This window comes from Triturus cristatus, chromosome 11 (assembly GCF_964204655.1).
Source record: "Triturus cristatus chromosome 11, aTriCri1.1, whole genome shotgun sequence".
Classification (NCBI taxonomy): Eukaryota; Metazoa; Chordata; class Amphibia; order Caudata; family Salamandridae; genus Triturus; species Triturus cristatus.
In genome coordinates, this window is record NC_140594.1 from 364,759,569 (window position 1) to 364,783,171 (window position 23,603).

The window sequence follows — 23,603 nt, forward strand, 5'->3', positions numbered from 1 at the left end:
AGGAAGAGCCCAGTGTAGTTTTCTTTCTTGATATGGTTTGTGAAGGGCAGTGAGGGATCAATGTGAATGCGTAGGGATATACTGAGAGATGACAGACGAGCAGAAGCCATCTAAATTTATATTATTGAGTCTTACTCAAATGAGGAGCTTGAGAGCTCTTCTTCGTTTGAGAAGAAACTCTCTTTGATGGATTGGGTTTGGGTTACACTGTTGATCTCTGGTCTGAATGAGGCATATGAATTTAGCAATGTATTTCGCCAGGAAAACTTTGGAATATAGTTGGGTGTCATCAGTGAATGACAGATAACGATGTCTTGTTGAGTGAGAGGTACTCTCAGTGTAAATCTTAGGTTTCATGGTAGCCAGTCAAGAACCCTAAGGAATTGTGCAGGAGATCGGAATTTGTGGAGAAATAGGGGAATTTATCTGTACAAATTGTTTTCAGCCAGAAATATATTTGGTGAACCACTTTATGGTGGTGTAGTTGAAGCTCATATGTAAATGGCAAGTTTCAAGACAAACCTGCCAGTGCCTGACATCAACTAAGTGGTCCAGTAATGCAGGGCCAATCTGCTTATGCACTGAATGGGCATTCCATATATGCTGCCACTCATACCCAGAACCCACCCCATGGGCATTCTTTGTTACTCAAGGATGTAGTGTTAACCCCCTTTTGTCGGGGTACATTATCTGAGGCCCCAGGGAGGGCCAGAAGGAACCGTGCCTATTCTAGTTAGTTGTGTGTTCAAACATCAACAAGCATTGGCAGTGCCAATAGGTCTTGCTTATGTGAGATTTATTGGCTTTTCGCAATTTTTTTGCTATGTTGCAAATGGCTGAAAGTAATGTAAAAAAGCTTTGACACTGCCAGCATTGGCTGTATTATAGCATTTTTTTCTATTTTCAGTTGTGCTACACGGAAGCTAACGCTGCTGTATAATATGGTTAAAAAAAATAAATTAAGAAGCCAAAAGATCTCGCATAGGCAAGACCTGTTGGCTTTGCTAATGCTTGGTATGGAATGTCACATGGTAAGTTATAAGTATTTATATAGGGCCAGATCTACGACGGCCAAAATAGCACCTCGCAAATTGCGAGTCATTTGCGACTCGCAATTTGTGAGGCGCTATTTAGGATGTACAGCAGTGTGTAACACACTGTTAGCGATTCCCAATGGGGTGGCAAATAGAGAGGCTCATGAATATTAATGAGCCTCTCGCAATTTGCGACCCCATTGGGAATGGCATGCCTTCCCAGGTATGGTGGCCTGCTGGGCTCAGCAGACCACCATGTCTGGGACTGCTTTTAAATAAAGCAGTTTAAAAAAAAAAGCAACCCTTTTTCTTTAAAGGAAAACGGAATGCACTTAAAAAAATAAAAAAAAATCTTTTTTTAAGGGCAGGCAGTGGTCCCTTGGATAACACATGATCCGAATTTATAGTAAGACATACCTAGCAAAGGTTAGACTGTTCCGTGATATATTTCTACGAATGGAACCTTCTTCAGGATTTATATAAAAACGGAAAATACCTATAAGTAAGACAAATTATCATTAAAAAGGGATAGAAGGTTTTTTTATCAAGTTACACCGAAACGCCGCGTCGACTTTTGTGTGTAGTTTTCTTCATGATCTTGTTCTTCAACATTGTGTGTTGTAACTTATGTACTGCTTTTATTTTGTATGTTTAACTTGCGTCTAGTTTTTTTAGATAAAACTTTTTAAGCAAGCATTTTGAATAAATTTGAAATTTGAATTTAATTGATTTTATGTTCATTTTGTGTTAATTTACCACTGTGTGTATAGATGCGTATTGTGACACTGTTATAGGCTTTGGCTCAACACATGATCCTGAAAGCTTTACCAGGGACTTGTTTGTTTTCTGTTGTTACCCTGTCCCAATTATTATAAACATAGGGTCCCTCCCTTTTTTTCCTTTTCCATTCAAATCAAGGCCCTAGTGTCGGCAACATAACTGTACTTGTGACTGCTTGTTTAGTAGTAAAATATAGAAATAATCGGTGTTCAGCTGGTTTTCCAGACCTTTTGGCACAGCAGGTGCAGTGGCCCTCTTGCCACTGCACCTGCTGCAGCATTCAAATCATTACCCTAATGCCTGCAAGGTAATTGCACTTGGCTTCTTATTTAGTAGTAAAATATAGAAATGATCGGTGGTCAATTGGTTTCCAAGAGCTTTTGGACTCTGTGCCACTGCACCATTCTAAATCATGACCCTAGTGCCTGCAAGGACAAATTAGGACTTTTTTTTATATGCAATAATGTGTGTTCCGAAAAAGCCACAGTTGCAGACAGAATACATAATTATTGTGTAGCTAAACATAAAGACAAAAGCTTTCATTAAAAAGTGACTTTAAATTTATCCTACTCTCCAAAACGAGTTGCCACACATATCGTAAATAAAGCATATGCTTTACACATCAAAGTGAAATTGTTAAATTGTGTGACAATGTGGTTGGCTCTTTCTTGTGAAAAATCTTATCCTGTACTTGACAGTGAAAGGGCCATAAGCAGTGTAATTTGCCCACGATCACCATATGTTAACCCCAGATGTAAGAAAGGTGGCCCTAAAAGTAAATTTGAAGACTTGACATTGATACTAGCTAAACGAACAGTAACAATGCGCTGGAAAGCGGAGAAACCGCCTGCAGTGGTAGAATGGTATAATGAAATGGTCAGATAGGGTAAGGCTGGAAGCGCGGAGCTCAAACGAGAACAGAGAGGATTACAGAAAAAAAACTAATTTCGTTGGAATGGAATGTGATGCTAGAGGAATTTTTAGCGGCAGAGACGCAGGTACTATAGAATAAGTGTTATCATACCCTTAACACGACCAAAGGGACCATCAGAGATGAAAATCAGGATAATGTCCTACTAGACTATTTTATTGGAGCGCACTACTGGAAGTGTATTTAAAGCATATAAATTTACTGCATTATACTGCTAACTGAGACAGATAAATGCAAGGACGGAGCCGAGTCTGGGGGCCAGGGGGAGGTAGGGATATAGTTTGTTTGTTACAGTTATGAGAGGGGGGGAATGACTAGAGTATTAGAAGCATTTCAATACATTATATGCATTGAACTACTGGAATCCTAACGGACAATGTAAGGATTTGAAAGCTAACCGCGCAACTCATTGGATTATACCATTGCTGACCTATACTGCTGTATATAACTGTATGTTTTTGTATTCTTGGATTAGTGGTATTGATTAGTTATGATGTATGGCAAGATGTTGAAAATGGATGTATCAACAAAATTAATAAAATGTTTTTTTTTTAAATCACCATTTGTTAGACTGACGCTTAGACTGATATGCGATTTTGTACTTTGGCGCTAAAAAGGCAGTTTCACTAATTAAATGGACTCTCCCAAAAAGAGGAATTTTGCAAAAAAATTGCTGATGTTTTGTGCTACTGAAGAACAAGATAGCTTTTGAAATGGTTATGTCTATCATAAAATATAATTCGAAAAGTGCACAAGACGGCTCCTTGGAGAAGGTACGCTGCATTCTTTCTTCCTATAAATGCTCTCACTTTGAAGTCTGCAGAAAGCAAAATAAACACCAGGCTCCTACGAAAACACAGCTTGACATTTGACCTCGGCCATTGAATGCCCAGCAAATTAGATGAGACAAGAACAAGATTTAAAGGCAAGTTTGTGGAAGATTACTGTAAACACAACTTTAGCATGGGAAGGTATGAACTGAAGCTTCACAGCCTAAAGCAAATAAAACCAGAAAATGGAAAGGCAGAAACCGTGAGATATAAATCACAAATCCAATAGCAAGCCACTAGCGGAATGCCTTCTTTTCAACTTTCTGAAAGTCCCCAAGATGTCATGCACATAGCCAGACAGCTGTCCTGTCTGGTAGGTGGCGACCTACAAAGTAAGTAGATTTGAGGATTCGGCTGCTTAGCTCACACACGTCTCTCCCCATGTCATGGAAGGTGGCAGTGCAGCTGGGACTTCCTCTGGAAAGTGAACTTTGGGTACTAAATGGTTATTTGGACTTGAGGCTTCTCTAGATACCATTTTCCTGATTGCTTTCCCTCCTTGCTTTCTTGATTCAGGTTCTTGACTGTGCTTTGGGTTGCCTAGCAGCTCATGTTGTGTGACTGATTAAAGATTCCTTGGGACATCCCACCTAATTCATGTCTTTTTGTACCTCTGGGCCCGGTGTGTCCCACCTTGCCTCTCCAGCCTGCACTCCATTGACTGCTTCCCATGTCTGCTTTCACTTTGTAGTGATGAAAATAGGGTATGTTTTCACTCTTCATCATGCTGTCTGTGCAGTTGATATAGCATGGCTACCCGCAAACCTTTTCCCAGGGGCCAAAAACTCTGGTCTGTGCTTGTTTATCTGGGAGACCCATAGCAAAACTTTGTTAATGCTTTGATCAAAATCTTTTATGAATCCCTCAAGAATCTTACAAATTCTTGGACTATAATCTAAACAGGATCTCACCCCAGATGTGGCTTTTATTGTAAAAAAAGAAACCTCTTTGTGGTATGATTGATAGTATGTAAGAGTAGAGTGAGGTGAGAATGATTATGTGATGGTATGTTTCATGGGGTCTCTTTCTTAATGTTGTTCTCAATTGTTTCTTTAAACCCACATAATTGAATCAAAAAAAAGTTTTTTCTCTCTTTGTGTTCGTTTTTTCTGAATTCACAGATTATTGTTACTCAATTTAATGTGAAAATATCTTTATGGAAACATCTACTTTGTATATAAACTGTATGTTAAAAGAAATTATATAAATGATGTGCCACAAAAAAATAAATTAATAAAAAGACTTAAAAGTAAATTGTCATTAAAATACTTTGTCGCCCTGGGGATTATCAAATGCATGAATAATTTTCATTGATAACTAAGATAGGTTTGACAAGAGGTTGTTTTCCTTATTTGTGCTCTTTCCCCTCCTCTTGAACCTAAAAGCAATCAGGGGAACCCTTCCTTCCGCAGAGAGAGCTGTGGAGCTACTTTGTGGGTCAAATCATATCCTTCAAAAGCCTTTGTCCCCTTAAATGCCATTTTGCAATAGAGGTGGGCGAGCTACAGAAGTCTTGAGCCCAATGCCTGGCTTCAGGTCAGCTAAAGGTTCTATTGGATCCTTGAGGCCAAGACGAACTGAGTCTTCATGTGGCTCCTGTCTACCACTTAACCTGCAAACTCACTCACCAAGAAATAAAGACTACTCATTACGTTTTTATCTAAAATATGACCGGGAACGAGATAACCATCTAACGGCTGATTTGCAGTGTGAACCCAGAAAACCTGAGATCAGTCCCAGCATCCCCACTTGACCAAATTGTGTGATCCTAGGCAATTGATTTATTTTACTTTGCCTCCTTTTTCTCCATAAACACGTATGAGAGCACCTTAAAATACATGATGTCTGGATATGTGCTGTGCAAAACTTTCTTGTGTATTTGACTTAATAAACTATAATGCTGTTCCGAGAATAACAACCTAGACCACCTGGAGGGTGCACATGACTAATGACCTGCCTCTTGGTTCACAATTGGTATTGTTGACAGGTCGAAGCATGAATGGTTTTTAAGTTGATGTTTGAAATCTATCACTTCTAATAAATGCCTGTCAATGAAGTGATCTAATCTGATGTGCAAAGGCGAAACTCTGCTCTGTTAGTGACATGCCCTATTTGAATTTCGACTTTTTATTTGTTGGTTGAACATCTTCCTAAAGATAAATATTGCAGAGCACCTCCTTTGCTTCTTTTCGTTTACTTAAATTAGCGTGTAAATAAATAATTGCCCCTTTACCACCTTTTTAGATCGAGCCTAGCAGTGCGCATGCGCTGCGCTGCGAGGCGTCATGTATCTCTTAAGTGGGCATTGATCACACCCGTTCCTCCCCATGAGTTCTTTTGTTTACTTGTCGAAAATCCCTTTTGTTCAGTGGCTCTTTTTCGCATTTGTCCCTCCTTTGAGTGGTTGGTTCCTGTCCCTGGCCCTCCTCCATGTAATATTGCTCCTCTGTCTATTTTGTTTTATTTGTGCACTTATTTTTCTGTTTCTGTTTTTCTTTGGTTTGTGTATCTTGTTTGTTTTGGTAGGCATGAGGAAAACCGACTCTGGGCGCTTTATGGAATGTTTTCGTGCGAGTTTATTTTACTTTAGTAACACTTTTTAGCACTTTATTTGCTGCATTGGTGCACTGAAACTAAACGTGCACACTGATGGCATTGACACTTTATTTGAAATATGTATTTTTAGTTTTTCTTTATTAAAACTCAGTAGCTCATTCGTGTACTGAAATTATGCACGCACGATGAAGGGATTTACACTTTTATTTAAGATGTGTATTTGTGACCTTGCTTACCTCACAAGATTAGTTACAGCTTGTTTTCTATTTTTTGATTGGTAAATCTATGTGCCTATCACTTGTTTTATTTCATCCAGGGTTATATCACGGTGTGAAGCTTCCTATCCTTCAATTATGCCTTCTTCAGTAAATATTTAGATTGCCAAACTAGGCCCATATGTTGTGTGGAAGAGCGATAGCAATCTTTATAGCTATGCCTCCGCTTTCAATTCTTAACCAGAGCCCGTTCAGCTCTGCTCAGTTACCCCTCCTTCCCTCCGTGTCGCACCTGTTTCACTGCCAAGTCAATAAGGTGCCAGCACTTACCAAGCAGTTTACATGCTGGCAGCCTGTCTCTTTTCACTAAATGTGACAATTGCAATATAAATGCACAGCAACAGTCTCGCTCTCCTTAATATGCCGCACAAGCCTGTTACTAAAAAGCATAACACAAACAAAACGTGCACTTTTTCAAGCACATACAATCCTATACCAAACTCAGTTACAATAAAAAGATACAGATACTCTTGTTAACAGCCCGTCAAACGAGTGCTGCCTCTGGGGTAAGCTATTTATCAGGTGCATGGTTTAAGGACTACTTCTCTGTTTACAGTTGAGGGATGTTCCAAAAGCAAGGTAGGTATTTAATAACGTAACCACATGCAAACTGTACGCCGTTCAAATGCATAAATAATCACTGGGCCATCTTATTTTTTATCAATTAGCACACAGTTTAGGTGCATTAAAACAGTCTGCACTTACCCTCACTATTGGCACACAAACTGCATGTGCACCATTTCGTCACCTTAACTTTCCACATGTTTTCTTTAACAATTCAGACAATGTGTACATATAATACTCATGTTTTTCCAACCCATTGAATTATAACTTCCTTAGCATTTTACATTGTGCATATTCACATATTTTAAGGTTATTGCTTTGCTAGGGGAGAGAGATGAACGTATGTGCCCAAAAAGATTTTTAACCTTATTACCCACGGCTTCCATGCAATCCAAGTAGCTACTGTCTGGGATTTCTGTGCATGCCATGTTACACAAAGGGCCTACATACTGCCCAAGGCTTCCCAAACAAGTAAAGCAGATGCTAGCAGGGAGTGTTTAATCAGTCAGCCATCTTGTCGTGTCTCCTTATTGAATTTCTGACACTAGGGCATTTTTTTGGATTTCTGATTTTTCACATTATGACCGGTTGTGGGTGCATGTGCCACTTCTGAAAGCAGGACATCTCTAAGTACTGTGCACAGTGGTGCCAGAGACGTGTCTAACTGCAGTGCACTGGTTTTACATTTGAGATCTCCGAGTGCAGTGCGCAGGGGCACCTGTGACACCTCTGACTGAAGTGCGCTGGTGGTACATGTGAGATCTGAGTGCAGTGCACTGGTGGTGAGAATGGCGAATGTGTCAATAAATGTTTCCTGAGGCAAGAATGTATTTTTGAATCAGACTGCATAATCCAGTGTGTAGTAGTTGTAGCACAGCACCGAGGATAAGGTGCTTCATGGCTAAACACTTATAAGGTCCCAAAGGTGAGACCTATTGGCCATGCCAATGCTTGTTGAATGTTAGTGCTCTGTTAGGAAAACAGCTGCCCAGTGCTGATATTCACTAGGGGGTGACAAGCGTCCCCCGGGCTGCCCTTTGAATAGCCCTTTGATATATGATTTGCTGCATTAGATTTGTTTTCTTACTCCTATTAATTCTGTGTTCTCCACCACCTATCCAAGCAGCTGTATTATTTACATGAATCCTATTTTCCTACACACTAAAACATTGGCTGCAGGTAAATAGTAGTGAATTCGAACCACTGCTATGCATTGTTTTTCATTGGGTAGTTATTCTGCACTATCCCAGTGCATACGTCTGTTCAAATCCAGGAATGTTGTCTCAGGGCATTGTTATTGCCTGCAAACACTTCACTTGTATTCCCAAAAAGGCAATCTGGACCTATACCCTACTCACGCCTCCTCCAAGCATGGAGTGCAGCAGAGGCTCTCCAAATCATTTGCTCACATTCTGCCTCTGATTCTTTCACACTCTTTCATTCTATTTGCCTGCCTACATCTCACTTCCTCATGTTCTTCCACCTTCTGTTTCCTCGGTCTGTCTTATACTGAGCGCCATTATCCTCTCCCTTCTAAGAGTCGCTTGATGTAGTCGTAATTCCATGTAAGCCAGCCTCTTTTCTTTAAATCTAGGTAGCATTGGAAACATGGTTCCGACTGCTGTAAGTCCTGCTGGCACAAGCCCCTGCCCTCCTAACCCAACTGTTTTGCTTCTTCAGCTCGTGCCAGCAGCGCTTGTCCTACACGATCCTCAGTGACCTGGCCCTGGCACTGATTGATGGCGCGGTGTTTGAAATTGTACAAGGCCTGCTCGAGATCCAGCACCTAACCGAGAAAAACCTCTATAACCAACGGCTTCAGCTGCACGGCGAGCACCGAGGTGAGGAGCACGCCTCCCCCGGTAAAATAAAAACTGAAATACATCACAATTGAATTAAATCCTATATAAAGCATTGCATAGTAAACGTTTGCTGATGTTTTTCATAAATTCTAACTCAAATAATTTTTAAAAAATATTTATTTAAAAACATTCACATCAAGCATGCTAAGTTACATCTATATGGATGTGGGGAACATGTTCTGCTAATCGTCTATTTTCACAAACCAACTAGCCGCATAAAGTTGAAATAGCACTTCTGATGGTGGAGTTGGATCCGTTGGCATCCAGGGACGACTAACCAAAAACTCAGTCTGGCTAATGTAGAGCAGGATTGGCTATCTGCGTTCGAGGTTTTGTGGCGGGTACTATGCTAGTTTAGGATCAGTCCCTAACTATGTTTGGGCATTTTACTGCAGGTGTTCCCTTTCCTACTTATTAGCATCTCTTAAGATAAACATGTTCCTGCCCATGTTCGTCGGTTGCACGACTGTAAGAGCTACTTATACTGGGCCACTTGAGGCTTCCCCATCCACCCCCGATTGCGCCCGTAGAGTGATAACTTGTGGAGTTGAAGGGATCAATAATTGGATTGGGGTAGGACTAGAAGTAAGAATAGACGAACAAAGGTGGATGGTCTCGACTAGGTTGGAAACCTTGAATAAAGCAAAGACAGGAGGCAAAAGCTTTTGGCAGGGGTCGAGAATCTGGGTGGCAGAGTATAAACCGGAATAGACAAAGGTTGGATAGCGGTACAAAGACTGAAAAGATGCAGAGGGTCACAATCTGAGAGCAATATTGTCGCTACCATTTTTAAACATTCTAATTTAAAACCAGTTATAACCTCATCACTTTTATGTAGCAATTGAAACCATGACTGATTTCGAGGGATAATTGGACCTTTTTGATAAACAAATAACCATAATCAAGTTTTTATGTGATTATTTGCATCTTGTCCTGACTTTGTTGTTGAGGGGATATGAATGACTTCAGCTGTTTGAATTATTTGTACATTAATTTGAGCATTTGGTAACACAATAGGTAACCCTGGATTAAACCTACTTTAAATGACTTCTCCAGCTTCAGATTTATAGTTATATAGCACTTTGTCTATTGTAAACGGAGAGGATCTTAAAAGAAGACACTTAATTTAGGAACACCTCAATTAAGGACAAATTTAACATCAACAGCAGCACTTGTGATACCAAACCCTCTTGAAAACGTCTGCCGCCCTTTTAGTTCAGCCATTTTCAACAGTGTTATAACTGTACAGAGCCACCGAGACTGCTTTTAACGCCTGCTTGCCTATGAAGTTTTCTTGATATTGTACATGTTAAATGTGTTTCCCTTTTCCTTCAGTGTTACTATGATCTACTCTTATATCCTTCAATACTAACTATGTTGGAATTCTACCACTATTTGACCATCGCAAGAACTATGCCACGTCTATATGTATCAAATAAAAAAAAAAAGGGGCATTTGAACCGCTTTCTACCTGCTGTCTTCCTCACTTTTTTCTTTTTTGAAGTTATGAAAAGCAAAGACACACCTGAAATTTATTAGGGCTAGAATAGTGGATATCAAATTTGTTATGCTTGATGTGGTGTAATAGTGGTTACAGCACAAAATGTAAAAAGACATGAAATTGAAATGGTGACTGAACGAGTTTTATTTGCAGATGAAGGCATTGGTGTTTCGTGCAAGCGTCTAATATTAAGGATATGGGTATTCCTTTTCTTTTTCTATACATCAGGTATATTCATATGTTCTGACATGCTGGCATGAAACACTTTTGTTGTATTATAACTGGATGGCCATCCCCCCACTACTCTTTGCTGTTACTATTGAGCCATCCAGTCAGTGTTTCCGAATTGATGCCTTGATAAGGGGCTTTGAGTAGAGGGATGGGGTGGCAGACCATGTGTCCCTGTATGCAGATGATTTATTGATTTACTTCCAAAGCCCACGTAACTCAAGTTTCAGAGCTCGTCAGGTATTGAAGACGTTCGGCACATACTCTGGTTACACATAAACTTGTGTGAACCTATGGTGCACCCAATTAATGCAGGAGAGGAGTGGGCTTCTGACATGAGTTTGTCATGGACAGCTTTAGATATCCTGAGGTGCCTATAGCCACAGAGGAAATGAGAGCCTGGAAGTGCAATATACTAGAATAACTGAACTGTCTGCAGGGAGACCTTTCCTTTTAGCCTCCTATTCCATTGTCCTTGATGCGGAAAGCTGTCTTTGTCAAGATGGGTAGGCTACCACTCGTGCTTTACCAATTGCAGAACTTCCCATTTAAGATCCCTGCTACCTTTTTCACTAGTATCAATTCCTTGCCCAGACTTTAATTCTGGTATGGAGGTACGCCCAGAATAGCTATAAGAGTAAAAATAATGATAACCTTTCTATTTACATATCCAAGGGAACAGGGGCGAAGGAAACCCTAGTAACAAACGTACTCCCTTGGCCAAAAGAATTAATTACTGTGTGATAGACTCTAAGATATTCACCTAATTCTTTTTTTATCATTGAATCTCTTAAAAATCTGTTAATCAAGACACCTAGAATAGCAATGACAGAGAGCTGTAAATCTCATTTTGATGTGGGAATCGGTGTACTGGACATTCAGGTATATTATTTTGCACCACACTTATTGGTGTGAAATGAATGGCTCCATAAATCACGATCGGAGCCTACAAATGTGACTGGGATCTGGGGCACATGCCCTCCCGCACCTCATACATGGAGAAAAGATGTCTACGCAACCAACACCTGCCACAGAAAGAATGATATGGCTATGGGAGGGACACTTCAGAGTATGGGATGGTATAAGAGGTTAACAAAAGAGACCCCATTTGTGGCTGGGGAATATGTTACATAAAGTCAGTATGCTTCATGGTTTACGAGGTACGGACATTATAGGAATGACTAAATAGGGAGATGTCTTCGCTGGCACCCACAGGTGCTTGTTCGCTGACCTGCAACAAAATGATGGTGTGCACAGATACCAATTTTACAAAGAGCTTCAAATATGAAGCATATTATAGATTTTACTGAATTCCCTGACCGTAAAAAAACCCTTAGAGACCTAGCTTAATGATGGGAGATTTGGGACCCAAGAAGATAACCAACCATTCCTCGCCACTCCCTTGTCATCCATTTCCCAGACACTTTTGACTTGCTTAAATGGGCATGGGAACAAGATGTTGATGATATTGATGAGACGTAATGGCATGAAGCCACAGTGGATTTACAGGATGTAGTGTTTGCCACTCAATTTAGCGTCATCCAACTCACATTTCTTCACACTATACATCACACGCTCAAAGCTACGGCAGTTTGATTGGACTCAGTATTTTGTTTGCTTGAAATGCAATGCGACACCTGTAGACCTTATCCACACCATATGGACAAGTCCTAAACTCCAGCTAAGCTGGAAGGCAGTGTTAGAAACACTGAAGGAAGTTACAAGATATCTCCTAAACCCAGACTCCAAATTCACGACCCTCCATATCACATCTGATTTAGGGGTCAGTAGATGCCAATTGGCAGTGCTGCACTTGGGCCCGGTTGTTGGCAAAGCATGAAGAAGTGAAAAATCTGGATTATTTTATGGCAATGGACTTTCTGGTATAAAGGGCTCATCGACGCCCACATAAACGCTCCAAAATATGCAGAAAATGGGTGGAGTACGGGCCATCAAGCACTCTGCACGGCTGACATGAAACTGAACTGTATGGCCATTAATATGTCATTAAATCTGGTACAGATTTACAGTTGTATAATGATTATGACATGTCTATATATGCGGTATAATTATGATACATCTCAAAGATGTATATTACATTGATGTTTATGCTATGTTATGTTTATTACAGGCAAAAAGAAGAAAACCAATACATTTATTTGAGTTAAAAAAAAAAAAAAAGGGGTGGCCAAGTCTTTTTTATTATAGTTGTAAGTTGTTTTATTGTTCCATGTAAAGAAAATCACTGGTACACGCTCATTAAAAACATGAAGAAAATTCGCCCTTACCTTGCACCATACAGTAGTAGCCTGGTTGTCCAGGAGGCTGTTTCATCTCGCTGAGACTATAGAAACCACATTCTACTGGGCCTGCTTACATGTCTAACTGCAAGATGGCTGGTCATTCAAACCTGCTGCCCACGTGATCCTCATTCTACATCTTTGAATTACCATTAAACTTAACATGAGTCCCTTTATTGGCTGTCGATTGACCAACTCCTCTTTAAATCTTTGTATGTACTTACTGGGGCAGTTGCTTGGACAGGTCCCCATATCTCAGGTCCTAATTTCTTCCCGGCGCTCCCATCTTGTACTCAGAGGTCCTCATCTGTTATTCTTCTGAAGATTCCTCTACTCGTACTTATTAGGTCAGAGAATGGATCCCATTCTTAACCAGGGACAACTGTCTGAAATTGTCTTCTGGCTGACTTCTGACTCTTAACCAATCACTATTTTTCTTCATATAATCCGGGCAATAGGGGTGGGAAGCGGATACTTAACCCTCCTGCCTTATCGAAAGTAGCTGGGACATTAACCTTTAACAACATTTTTGCAAGACTAGGGAGAAAAAGATGGAAGAACAAGCCAGGGGGTGTGTATTCACAGCAGAGTGTGCAAAGTAATCCCCCAGGTTGCTCTGCAAGTTCAGAGAGCTTTTATTTTAACACATAGACAAAAATATAACTTTTCATGTACTAAGGTATCAGTCATAAACATAAAGGTGAAACTGCACCTCTTTAAAACTACTCATCCATATAGATCCTATCCAAATAATTAACTCCATTATTGTAATCCATGTTGAAGTTTATGTTGCTATTTATTGCCTGCCATTTTGCTCCCAAGTTATGAGAAATTGGTCATGGAGTGGCGGGACGGAAATATAGCATGGCATGAAAGTAATCTAATGTACCTGTATCATAGAATACCCATGCTGTGTTACACTGATGATTTTAGGGTGGGCTACTAAGATCCTAATATCCAGGAAGGGTTCAGGCATCTTGAGAGTAGACAGACCAGTGCACTCCGGGATTACTAGATGCCACACATAGCTGGAAGAAGTCATTGGGTAGGAGGGATTGTGGTAGCCTATTGGCTAGTGACCGCATCATACCCCAGGGCACTTTCTGGGTATAAAAATGGCTCCCCTGTAATTTTGAATCTCAGATCACATCCGGACCAAAGAAGGACTGCCTTGCGGACTCCTGCTGCACCATCTGCTAGACACCACCTGCTGCTCCTTGGGCTAGCAAAGAGGACTGTGCCTATGGTGCCTGGCTCAAGGAAAAGTTGCTCCTGAGCACCAGACCAAAGTCGTGACTCTGAGTAAGTCCGCTGATTCCCTTTTCCAGCACCAGGGCCACAAAAGCTGCAGTTGACTGTCTTAGCCAATCAGTAGCCACTCACAAGGAATTGCCACTGACTGCCGCCATGCAGCCAAGAAGACCTGTGTCTGCCGGACTCGGGAGAGTCATCAGAGTGTGGATTGTTCGCTAAAGACGAACACTAACCCTCACCAAAGGATACAGCTGCCTCTATTGGGCTCCTACTGGCTCAGAGAGGACTTTGAGGGACTCCAACCTCAGTGACCAGAGTTGTCACATCTTACCCGTGGACCGCTGAATAACCCCAGGAAGGCCCCTGTCGACTGCACAGCACCCAGAGCATCTTTAAGCTTCCTTCATCCCCAGCATCAGGACCACTCAATTGAGGTCTATGGTGGTCGGTGATGTAAAGTGTGGTTCTGGGCTTGAGACTGCTTTGGTGACCAGGTGACTGTTTAAAGACTAATTATTGGCCCTCCTGACCTTCTCCCTGTCAGAATGGATTGCCCATTCTGGGACAGAGTAGCCAAACACAATTCTTTCAAACTTTTCAAAAGCTTACAAACTTTACTGTTACCACTGCTTGTTTGTGCATTGGACTAAAAAGCTTAGATTTACGTTTTACTCTGGAACCCTCTGGGATTGTTTTTCTCATCTTGGTGTCTAAAAATTCATAGAATTGGGGTCTGATTTTTAGTGTTGTGTGACTTTTTTATTTAGTTGTATGCTGCTAGTTCCTTTGTTTAAGCCTTGGTACTTGAAGCCACAGCCACCCAGGGTTGAGGTAGAAGTTTTACAAAGGAGCCTGACTGGGCCCAAGACGGTTTTGTGAGTGTCTTATAGGGTAAGGTTGCACAACCATACCATATGATACACTATAATCCTCACAGTATGCATTGAATCTTAAAGGATTAAGGCCGTCGTATTGGAAAAATATATTAACTAATAATGTGTTGCATGCGACCTGCCCCATTCTGTTCCCTTGAACTCAATAGGATAAACTAATACAATACATTTTTAAAAAGGCAAAACTGCTCAGAAAACAACATATTTACAGTGAGATGTTTAAAAAAAAAAAAAAAAATCCTTACGAGACATACCAAAAAAGATGTTACTGGCACATTAGTGCAACCCAGTATACACAGATACTTGATTTAATGACAATGTGCCAGTCTAGGTTTTGGGACAAAGCCTACCAGACAATGCGGATGGCTAGTTTGATAAAGATATCTTGGGGAAATTCAAAAAGCTTCTCTGGTAATGCATTCTACCTGTTGCTTACCATTGGCTTTGTGATTTGTAACTCACATTTTCTAGCTTTCTATTTGCTGGCTTTATTTGATTTAGGCTGTCCGGGGTAAGTTTGTCCCTCCCAAGGAGTAATTAGCCTTTTCACTCCAACTCCTCTTTAGTCTTGATCTTATCTTTTTACATTTGCTTTTCATATTTGCTGTTCATTCAAAGAGAGAGGTCAAATGCCAGGCTCGGTCTTCCTAAGGAACTTGGTGTTTACTTTTCGTTTCAGACTTCAAAATAGATACTGGGGGTAGGAAAGGGTGTTTTTGTAGCACAGAATAACATTTAAATGAACTGTGCAAATGTTTCAGAATATTTCAGAATTATGAACGCACAAATGAAGCACATTTTTTGTTAATTCAAAAATGTGTTGGAAACCAATACTTTCATATGATAAAAACATATCATTACACTAGGTGATGCCATGTTCACACATTATCGTTTATGCGCTTTATTAGTAAAACTGTATGTCTCTGCAAATGTAATGGTCATTTCAGTTGAAAATGTATTGTCTGTAATGGCAGTGTGCTACCACATCATGCATACTCCACTCTATCCTGCTCCACCCTACTCCACTGCACTCTACTCTGCACCACTCCGCACCACTCCACGCCACTACACTTCTCCACTGCACTCTACTCTACTCCTGTACAACTCAATGCCACTGCTCTCTATGACTCTCTACTCTACTGTATGCCAATGCACTCTACGCCACTCCAGTCAAGGGCACTCCAATCTGCTCTGAATGATGCCACTCTGCAATACTGCCCTCTACGACTATGCGCTCCATGCCAATGCACTTTACTCTGTAACACTCAACTCTACACTCCTGCACTCTACGCCAGTCCACAGTACACCACTTCACTCTACGCCATTCTACCCAACTGCACTCTGCCCTGCGCCACTCCACTCTGATCTGAAATAACCCACTCTGTGCCACTGCACTCCAATGTGCACCACTTCATGCCACTGCACGCTACTCTAAACCACTGTATACTAATGCACTCAACGACATTCTACTCTGCAACACTGCACTCCTCGCCACTCTACACTACTGCACTCTATGCCAATGCACTCTATGCAACTGCACTCCCTGTCACTCTACGCCACTCTGCTCTACACCACTGGACTGTATGCCAACCTACTCTACACCACAACACTCTACTATGCACCACTATCATCTACTCCACTGCATTCTACAACGCTGTATTGAACGCCGCTAAATTCTATGCTGCTGCACTCTACATCACTATACTCTGCTGCACTCTACATCACTTTACTCTGCAGCACTCTACACCAGTCCACTCTATGCCACTCCACTCTACACCGCTCCACACCACTGCACTCTACTCTGCCCCACTACACTCTGCCGTTCTAGGCTCTGCACTCTGCACTACTGCACTTTACACCACTCTATTCAACACCACTCTACACAACGCCACTGCACTCTACGCTACTCTACACCACTGGACTCTGACACTCTATGCCACTCTACTCTGCACTACTGCATTCTACGCCACTACACTCTACACCACTCTACTCTGCATCACTCTGTGCCATTGCACTCTGCAGCACTCCACTCTACGCCACTATATTCTACTCGGCACCACTCTATGCCATTGCAGTCTGTGCCACTCTAATATGCACCTCTGCACTGTATGCCACGCTACTCTACACCACTGCACTCTACTGTGCAACACTCTAATCTGAGTGTGACGCAGCAGCCAGACCAGCTGATTGCAGAGCACAGGGCTCATGGTTCGATCCCCAGCTCCGGTGGCAACTCAGTTCAGCACCATGTGACTCTGGGCAATAGCTCACTTAATTTCCACGACGGCCTCCAGCGCCTTGAGACCCGTAGGGGTGAGTAGTTTGCGCTTTACAAATACCGGATTTACGATTTATTTTATAACACTACATTGTAGGCTGCTGAATTCTACACTGCTGCACTCTACGCCACTATACTCTGCAACACTCTGCCAGTGCACTCTATACCAGTCCACTCCACTCTACTCTATTGTAGAGCCAGTAGCTCTTGCCTAGGTGAGACCTTTTTGCTTTCCCAATGCTTGTTTGGTGGAGCAACTTTTACATTCTGTAGTAGAGCTATTGGGTAGGCTTTGGGAATGGAACAGTTATTTTGGGTAATACTGAATGGTTATCTTAAGGGCTTAAAATGTCTTTCAACATCTATAGCTCTCAAGCAAGATCTGCTGCGCAGACATAAAGAAGCCATGCAGTCCTGCAAGACTCACAATGTGCAGATTCTCAAAGCAGCCCAGCAGAGGGAACTTGAGGTAAGGCAATTTGAACTTTTAAATGTTTACATTTATTTGGCAAGCTGGGACCAGATACGGTCCTTTGTAAGTTTATCTTTCACTTCTGGAGTGGTTGTCTTTAAAGAAGACTGAAGCTGGGCCTGGTCCAATGAACACACGGTACTTCTTTCAGAGTAACCTGCCATCCTCTGGATGTGTGTTTGTGTGCATGGTATTTATAAAGTATGAGTATAGCTAGATAGAAGTGGAGCACTTAGCAGACTCTTTTAGCCCTCGGAACATGGTTCATGTTGGTTTCTACGAATGCAGCACATTCTACGATTGTTGGTTTGCAAGGGTGTAAGGTTTCTAGTGAATAGTTTGGTTTTTCATTGTTTTCTGAATTGCAGGAGGGCAGGTGCAGTTCTAAAATAATGGAGATGTTGTTCCTGCTCCCTGGTGCATTAATAGAGAAGCTCTTCCCTTTTTTGTTTAATATTTCTTGACCGATCAAGTCCTTGCTCCTGGTGTTGTGCTGGCTACCTGAGGTGGTTGTTTTCTCAGTCAGGTATGCTGAGGGACGTGCAGTTTCTGGTGGCCCTGTAGATGAGAACCGCCAAACTCTTAATCAGGCCTATGGTCTTTCCTCTTTCATGGGTTTATTTCCTTTTATGGCCTATATCGAACTAAGGAGCCAAATCAACTCCAAGCTGTTTAGTTAGTACCAAAATATTTAGTCAGTTTCTCCTAAAGAAACACACCAGCGTCAAAAAGGGATGAAATTGATCCATTATGGAAATAAGATCTATATGTAAATCCGTAATAGAATGAAGCGACTAAATAAATTATTTTGCTGCCAATAATTTCCCATCCGTGGATGAGCCAGGATAGATAACATAGATATTTTTTGCAACATTACTACATCAAGGTATAATTGCTTAGTAGGACCCCCTACCCTATCACGGGTAAGAGAAAACGAACCACATGAAATACATTTGTAATCCGTTATAGAGCTGCCCCTTTAACTATAATGAGTACATGCAGCTGGAGTATCACTTTGAGTTTTACCATTCTCCATTATAGATCCCAATTCTGTTACCTCACCTATTATACATTTCCACTGCTTTCAAATGAGTGATTACAGGTTTCAGGCCATCGCCAAACTTTTAATTGATCTTCATCTTGAAATATCGCACAAAGAGGAGACTTAATTTTAGCATTAAATCTTTCTCTGCAAAGCAGATCAATAGGTAACGCCTTATGAAGGGACTGCAACGGGGGTTCCCAGCAGAGGAGCGCTCCCTCTTTTGGTATTCTACAGGAAGACCAGAGTAATGACACCAGTCCTGCATATGTGTGGGCCAGGCCTAGAGGGTCATCTTTTAAACAGAAGTAAAGAGCTGCACCACAAGGGCCACGCGTAAGAGTTACATGGCACTGGTGCAAACATTGCGTCTGAAATTACAGGTAACATGCGGTAATACCCTGCCAGTAGCATGCCATTATAAGTTAAACCACACTGAATGGGCAGTAACTATGCAGACCCAGTTTTACCAAGCAAAGTTTCTACACCGAATTCCCTAATCCATGGGGTTAAAGGCTCCCATTTACCACCTGCTTTAAGCACATCAGATGGGAGAAGGGATGCTTGTGCTGGTCTGGTGACTAGGGAATGGGATAGGGAGGGTGTCCAGGAGCAGGTCTGGCTGAGGGCTGGCCAGGTGTGGGGGGGGGGGATCATCATTCATGGCCCTCCGTATCAAAGACCTTCAGGTGGGACCCTGGCTCTGTGTTTTTGCCAAGCTCCTTGAATATTATCCGCCACGCTTTCCGCCAGTATACCTCCTGATAATTTATAGAAATCTGGAGTGAAATATGAAAATTACCGCTAAAGGCACATCCCATGAAAATAATTTTATTGTAGTGCATGCTCCCTCCACAACCCTAGTCTCCCCCAAAGGCACCTCTTTTAGCATCTGACTGTGCTGCTGTCTCTTACACTTCGGTGTCCTCGTGTTCAAAATGCCTATTGGCACCTGTGGTCTGGGTTCAGCAACCCGCTGTAACGCAGCCACAATGCTTGCCTTGCCCTGCCTATCTTTTACATATCCAGTGACTTTTAATTCTACCCTATAATACATGTATATTGTCTTCTGTTTCCTGCTACCTGTGGTATTCTATTTCTGCAGCCCACAATACATTTGAGTCTTGCCTACTATCTCTTTAATGCCATGGCCGTGCCAGAAAAAAAGGCAGCATTTATAAGTTTCAATAATTTTTATTTCCAGTGGATTTGCCTTTTTATTTTTCTATCTCTATTTATGTATAATATATATTCTTCAAAGACAACCTAAAAGTGATGTAAGATACTAAGAGAATATCTACCACTCCCTTACACAAGAGCAAGAGAATAAGGTTTTACCATCCACCCTTGCAGAGGACTTAAACTCTGTTCCCTTGCACTTTAAGTTTAGCAGTGTGGTACTGTAAATTTCGGAACCACGTTGGAGGCATGGGGTATCATGCCGATTTTGGTATCAACAAACCGCAAATGGCAAATGCGATATGTACGAGTGTTTTCATTACATTTCATCGATGAATTCACCTTGTATATGATACTACATGCTGACTCCTCGGGTTCCATCTTAGAGCGGTAGCCATTTTTTGGTTGCCCTCACATAGGCTGCGTCCTAAGGCCATGCCTAGGCCTAAAGGACACGTACACCTTCTGTGACTCCTTTGTGACCTGTACAAGCTGACTCCGCTGCCCGAGGTCAGTCCGGTCTCACCAGTTCTTTTTACTACGGCCATATGAGATTAGCATCAGGGCCTGACACACCATAAAGTCTTTCATCCCACACAAACCCTGACTAATCAATTTCACACCTAACTCTGTTTCCTGCTTTATGGCTTGTTTTACGAGGAGGAGGTGCCCGTTTTTATTGGGGTCTGCTAATATCTGATGAGGGTTCTGAGCCTCGCTGGGTAAATAATTGTGGGCTGGCCGAACTGAAATGTGGGATCGTCATCATGACTCTGTCTTTTCGTTTGTAGTAAAATATGTGAATAACCACTTGTAAAAAAGGGGCGGTGTTGCCCCGAGCGTAATATTTTGTATATAAGAGAAGACTGGTTTTTGGTTTGGGAACAGTCTCCTGAGAACATACATTGTGGTGTACTTCTCGGATACCTGTGATTGGTCTGCAGCCAATAAACGATCTTTGACTTCACCTAGAAGACTCTGTGTTTCTGTGGTCTGAGACAGGAAGAACTCGAAGTCTTCGGGTGTGTTCCCTGGCACCGCTGGGTTCTGAAAAACCCAGTACTTCAGTTGGCGCCCAATGTGGGGCGATTTCAGCGGTACCGGTCCAAGCCAGAGGTTCGTGAGGAGCTTTGTGTGAAAATTCTGGAGGAAGGCCGCCACTTCATTGACCCCCTGCATGTCGACGTGGTCCGAAAGTCTTTACTGCGAGGTTCTCCGCGTCCCGACGGCTACAAAGGACTGCTGCCTTGACTATCGCCCTGTTTTGGACCCTTGATGATTTGGTAAAGCGAAACGATTTAACGAGTCTTCTGGTGACGTCATCGATACCTCAGTTAAGTATAAGTGGAGCGTCTCCCAGTTCTTAGTTTGGTTTGGTATCCCTTCGGGATCGCTTTGATTTGGAATCTGCAAGTGCCAAAGCCGAGGGACTCGTGTATTCACGAGACTATCGTATTCGATAATCCTTTGAAGTTTGAAACTAGACTAGTGAGCAAGGATGCCTGGTTCTAGTATATTTGGAAATTTGTTTTGTTTGGGTTGTAATAGGGACTCCCGATTAGAGGATTCCTGTCCGGTTCCTCCAATTGGAACTCCAACTTATGAGCTTTGTGTGAAACATGGCGTGGGCCCCATTACGTATAATGAAGTATGGATCCGATACACAAGGACGGATGGTGTCTTAAAATGGCCCCAAAATGGTAGTTTTGACACAGACATCTTAGATAACTTAGAAGTTAAATTATTTAAAAAGAAAGCCCGGCGATGTTTGACTCTTTCCGCCTATGGCGAAAGGAAGCCAAACAGAAGGAAATTAAATTAGCAAAGAGAAATAAGAGAGAAAAAGGTATGTCGGTAATGCAAGCAGCTTTGCAGTTTAAAGATAATGAAGAAGAACAAATGAATGAGCAGTTGCACAGGCAGCGTAAACTAGGGATCGATAAATGTTATCCAGTTTTGCCGCCCCTTCAGCAAGGTGCGTCAAAAGAAAAAGAGAAAGATCCCCTAATGACACATTTGCTGAGTTCGCCACCCCCTTATGCGCAGAGTCCTACAGCACCTCCGCAACCCTTAAATGCACAGCCCCCAGCTAATTTGCCGCAAGCTTTCCTGCAGCCGCCAGCTCCTCCTCATCCGGCTCCTACTCTTGTGGCGCAGCCCCCTCAGGGGCCGCCGACTTTGCTGCCTGCCCCCCCTTTGCCTTCTGCGACTTTGCCTGCTCCATCGACTGCCTCTCTTGGCGCCCTTCCCGATACTATCGCTGTACCTGTATCTGCATCCGTTTTTCTTCCCTCTGTCTTTCTCCTTGTTCTTGCCTCAACCTCCCCTTCTACACGACAACGAATAACTAGTGTGGTCACTAGTTTAATGTCGCCTCTCTTTGGGTTATCTAGTACGACCCCTAATGCACAACGTAAGCAGACGCGTAGTCAGCTGCCTGATTCTCGAGAGAAAGATATGCTTGACTGTATGGCCCACAGATGGATTGTTCACCCATCAAGGTATGATGTGGAGTCTATTATGGGTGTCTTCCGTCAATGGGAAGCATCAAAACAGAGATACGTTTTTGAAAAGATGTGTGTTTTCCTTTGTGAGGAATTGGAGGATAATGATTTGGAAGCAAATCCGCAGGAGTTGTGCCGCTTACGGTTTGAATTTGGAAAGGGTACGATTGTGGGTTCCGATGTCGAAAAAGCAGTTGTGACATTGTTGTCTTTTAGAACTGAGGATCTTTCCCAGCCACTGTTTGAGCATGACTCTTCGGGTTAAAAAGGTGCGACAGTACCCTGTGAGAGAAGTCCCTCCGGTATGGAAGGAAGCCGTTGCGGCTGATGCCGGTCGAGGTATTGTAGCTGCTCCAGCTCATTTCCAGGGCGTTTTGGTGCATGTCCCTTGGAAACGATCTGAAGTAATAGCGCTTAAACAGACATTGCCCGACCCTCGTAAAAACCCTGCAGGATATTATAAGGAGTTATCACAGACTGCAGAATCGTGTGTCATGAATTTAGCTGACATAGATATGTTGTTCGGGAATGTTGTTCCGCAGCCTTTGTGGGGATTGATTCGTAATGCAGACCATGCTGCAGAACTAGGTGACACATGGGCTAATATCATTGCTACAGACACTAGACAAGTGGGTGGTGCCAAGCCTGAGCCTTTGGTAGCAGAACTCCCTGCTAGGATCATTACTTACATGAAAACTTTAATGCCCGCGATGCGTGTGAATTGGGATAAATTATCAGCATGCAAGCAGAAGAAAGATGAGTCAGTGTCCGATTTCTTCACCAGGTTTGAAGAAACCTTTATCGACCATAGTGGACAAGATATGAGTACGGAAGGTGGTCAACGATTGTTTGTTGATAAATTTGTGCATAATTTGCTTCCCGAGTTGTGTAAGAAATTGAAAGATTCTGAGAGTTCTTGGGCTGTTTCCTCTTTAGCACAAATATTGGCTACTGCACAGTATTACGAGAATAGGGATAAAGATGAGAAAGATAGAGCAGACAAGAGAACGAAAGAACTGAAGACGAAGGTTCTCTTACAGCAGGCTTACCCGCCACGTGGTGGTCAGAGTAATTATCAGCAACAGCCACAGCTTCAGAGAAACGTGCAAAGGTACGAGTT

The 23,603-nt window shown here is 42.2% G+C and overlaps 1 protein-coding gene across 4 annotated transcripts in view; it reads left to right on the forward strand.

The window, feature by feature from the left end:
• Positions 1–23,603, forward strand: part of LOC146784189 (protein DGCR6-like) — a 115,989-nt gene that overhangs the window by 34,523 nt on the left and 57,863 nt on the right. For 2 of the 4 annotated variants that reach the window (XM_085633901.1, XM_085633899.1), the window contains 2 exons: positions 8,651–8,811; positions 17,655–17,755. In XM_085633901.1, coding sequence (XP_085490027.1) covers positions 8,651–8,811; positions 17,655–17,755 — 262 coding nt within the window. Of the gene's footprint in view, positions 1–8,650; positions 8,833–17,654; positions 17,756–23,603 lie in introns of all 4 variants that reach the window. The other 2 variants (XM_085633898.1, XM_085633900.1) reach the window with 1 other exon arrangement.